The sequence below is a fragment of the Aplysia californica genome, unplaced genomic scaffold, assembly GCF_000002075.1.
Source record: "Aplysia californica isolate F4 #8 unplaced genomic scaffold, AplCal3.0 scaffold00412, whole genome shotgun sequence".
Lineage (NCBI taxonomy): Eukaryota > Metazoa > Mollusca > Gastropoda > Aplysiida > Aplysiidae > Aplysia > Aplysia californica.
The window spans coordinates 219,764-223,647 of NW_004797682.1; the positions used below are offsets into that span (position 1 = coordinate 219,764).

Consider the following 3,884-nt stretch of genomic DNA (forward strand, 5'->3'; position numbering starts at 1 on the left):
GGGGAGAGAGAGAGAGAGAGAGAGAGAGAGAGAGAGAGAGAGAGAGAGAGAGAGGGGGGAGGGGGGAGAGAAAGAGAGAAGTTGCCCGATATAACGGATTATTTATTTAAGAACTTCGACTTTTGGCCCCCATGTTGTCTAGGCATGCAACACAGTGGATTAAGACAGAGGTTTAAACATCAAGAAAGGTGGTGGGATAGGGGATTGGGGGTGAGGGGGGGAGGTGAGTGGTGGACAAAATAAGAAACAAAACCCACACAAAAAAGAACAGCAACAACAACAACAACAACAACAACAACAACAACAACAACAACAACAACAAACAACCAAACAAACAAAAATTGTGTCCTGCCCAGATAGAGAAGATTATAAAACAGGCAGGGGACGTAGCGGTAAGATATTATCGTACTGAAAGTTTGTCATGTATTGGTTTCTTTTTTTTATGGAGCCTCTATATATATCTAGATGGGGGGGGGGGGGTTATTTTTTAAGTAAGAGTTTTACGACATTTGCAACACAATAAGATCGTCTTTATTATAAGAGCCAAATATAAGAGGTGTTACACGAGAGTAACAACCACAAAACAGAAAGAGGAGAGCTCAGGACGATTGATGTTTGATGAGAAGGAAGGAGCAAACCACACCAGAGCACCCGCCGACCACCCACTCTTTAGATATCTACATCTCGGCAACAGTCATAGTAATGGTAGGCCTAAAGAGAAGAATGAATTAAAGAACATAGAATAAGTCTGATTGACAATTGACTGATTGAACTCAATAAGCTTATACTATAGGAGTGTATGATAAACATGAAGGCAAGATGGATACATGTAGATCAAAGCTCCTCGATGTAGATAACTAGACTCTATATCTTGTCCCAACAGTTTTGCATAGCATTTAATAATAGATCTAGTCAGACACAATGGAAGGTGATCTACCCATAGCTTACTTTTTTATTTTATTTTATTTTTTAAATCACGTATCTCGGTCTAACATTTAAACACAACAAAGGTGGGAGGGTGTTTTTTTGTTTTTTGTTTTTGTTGTTGTTGTTTTGAGGGGGTTTTTGTGCTAATCTCAAGGACCTTAGAATAAAGCTTTCTTACTAAGGCCTATGAAGCTTTCATATAGTGCGAGAGTCAGGCAAAGCGCGCCGAAGGTTGACCATAGTTCCGCGGTGAGAGAGGGCTTCTATCAGGCGTGGTTTGCCCGGTTTGCCCGGTTTGCCGCCCACGGAGCAGCCTCTATGGCTATAACTTCCTTGGTTACATGTAACGCAACGGAAATCGAAAGTGGTTCGTGTGCAGCCTATTTTAGGTTTTGCACACGGCTCTAAGAATTTACGGGAGTGCTCTGGGTAAGCTGTGTTGCTGCCGCCTCAATCCATTTCCGTGACCAAAAATCGGCATTTGTTGATTTGAAAACTCCCAAGCTATTATTAGTGTGTGTTTCTTGGGATTATTTGAAGTGTAGCAGGCACCGGGGACTTCGCAGAGGATAATTCCACAATGAATAAAAAGTGTGCCAAGTGCTCGAAGACTGTGTACCCCACAGAGGAGTTAAAATGCCTGGACAAGGTGAGTGAATGTAATTGTTTCCCCCCTCGACGTTGACTCGGTCGCTGGATCGACTTGCCTACTCTTCTATGCTTCTCTCACCACTTGTTCTCGGCAGCCTGTGTGCTGCTACGCACAATAAATAGATCTACACAGTCCTCCACTTGAAGGGCTGGATCTACGTGTTGGGAGTTACGAGGGTGTCTCTCACTATATTTACAATCTGTCATCTTGATCTTGTAAGCCAGAGCAGCACTGTTGTGTGAATAACGCCCTGAAAATTCGTCTCAACCGAGATTACACATTTGAAAATAGGAAGAAAACACAGTGTGTGGGAGGGGCGAGGAAGGGATTGGTTATGAATGAGAAGGAATAAATGCGACATTGAGAATTGACGGAGTGCTGTCCCCTGTCAAATACAACCTGAATCGATAGAGCCGAGACCTTTTCTATTCAAGATGGGTGTGGCCCTACGGTAGTCATAAACATGTTCACAAATCTAAATTAGATATATAATCTAGATCTAGATTAGATCTAGATTAAGATTATAAATCTAAAGGCTACTCACTACTCCAATCAAGATTATCTGTTCAGACAGTTCAGTGTTGTCTGGTAAATCAGACGCAGAATAAAATAAGTTTTCAAACCCTGGCTATTCGCATTTAGATTAGATGCTAGATCTAGATCTAGATCTAGATCTAGATCTAGATCTAATTTTGCATTCAAATATCAAACAAAATGTTGGTGGAAGCGGAGTAGCAGGCTACTGTCATGTAGGATCCTGAATAGAGGCAAAAGGGGGGGGGGGGGAGAAGTACTGATAGTGATAGGCCTAGTGATAGAAATGCCCCCCTCATTAACATGATGACATCATACTGACTGATAGATCTTAGTCTAGATCTGTGATTCTGTAGCCCATTGTGTGTAGCCTATACATCTAGATTCTAGATCTAGATATATACACATGTTTAATCTTTCCAGTGGAGAAAGATAAATACCCAACTTTGCTTTGAAATGGTTATTTATCAGATCAATAATCAAGCCGGCCATGTTCATATTATTTCATTGTCGGCATTATTCTTAGTCGGATTATAAAATTAGATAGATTTTATAGTCTATCGCATCAATAACTGTTTACACTTTTAAAAAAATGAAATTAGATTTATTTTAGGCCCTAGATAGTTTATATTGTTGGAATCTGACCAATGGTGGCCATGGTGATTTAGTTTTACTTAAAGTTTTACGATGCTCACAACTGCATAAGGTCATATGAACGCCAAGGGATGGATGTTAACACAGAAGTCCAAACGGGGAATCAGGCTTACTCTGCTCACCTCTCTAGCCTCAGCCTCGACAGCACAAAGTCTGCGTCGACTATCAAGGCACCCCGGAAATAGCAGTTCACAAGAGACGAGAGAAGTAGAGAAAAAATGACGATAGTTAACTATGATAGAAGGATGAGGAAAGAAAAAGCAGCAGTTCCCCCTATGTTGTTCCGGCACAGTATGAGCATGACATTGGTCATTGAGTGATAAATTAGCCAAGAAGTTTAATGCCCCCACCGACATTATTTAGGTCGTTTAGGAGATAAGTTTCAACCCTTCTTACTGTTGTCTTTCAGCCAACACCCCTGATCTTCTTGTAGGAAAGATCTACACTACACCTAGGACAAGGGAGAAAAAAATCTTGGAGTGAGGTCCTGTGTGCAAATTGCGCTCGTTTAAAGGTCCCTTAGTGGTCTAAAATCGATCAAAGAGTAGGCTTCGGCTCGCACCTGGAAAAAAAAAATTTCCTACCAATTGAGAATGTTTTTGTTTAATGTGTCCTGCGCACTCACGTGATCTTATGCAGTTGCAAGCGCTGTGTTAAAAAAGAGGTCAAGTTTATGTATTCTTGTTTTAACTGCGGTCAGACAAAGTTGGCTTTTAATTGTAAAGACAGTCCTGACATGTCCTTGTTTAAAAAAAAAAACAACTAACAAATTCACAATTATGGGTAGCTGTGATTAAGACTGCAAATCTACAGTTAAATTTAACGACAATGAAAATCATTGTTTTTCTCTATTTAATTCAATCTTTTCTGATTTAATAGTCCGGCTATTCTTTGAAGGTTGAAATTTAAACGGAGTGTCGTGTTCCCGGTTTTTTTTTTACGGAGCCTGTGTGTCCTGTAATGCCTTCACAGTGTTTTCTTGCCTGTGTTGGTTTAAGATTTAAAGCTTGTTTGTTCCCTTCTGTTTTAAGCTTGGCTTTGTGGCCTCCTGTTTTGTGTTCCCACCGGGAGGAATTGGCCTCTCCTGTGGTGGGATTAGGATAGCCGCCCCCCCCAA

At 40.9% G+C, this 3,884-nt stretch overlaps 1 protein-coding gene across 1 annotated transcript in view; it reads left to right on the forward strand.

Annotated features, from left to right (window-relative positions):
* Positions 1–1,324: 1,324 nt before the first annotated feature.
* Positions 1,325–3,884, forward strand: part of LOC101845794 (LIM and SH3 domain protein 1) — a gene marked incomplete in the record, with an annotated part of 65,698 nt that continues 63,138 nt past the window's right edge. The window contains 1 exon segment of the mRNA XM_013085837.2: positions 1,325–1,576. Within this exon segment, the coding sequence (XP_012941291.1) occupies positions 1,508–1,576 (69 nt within the window).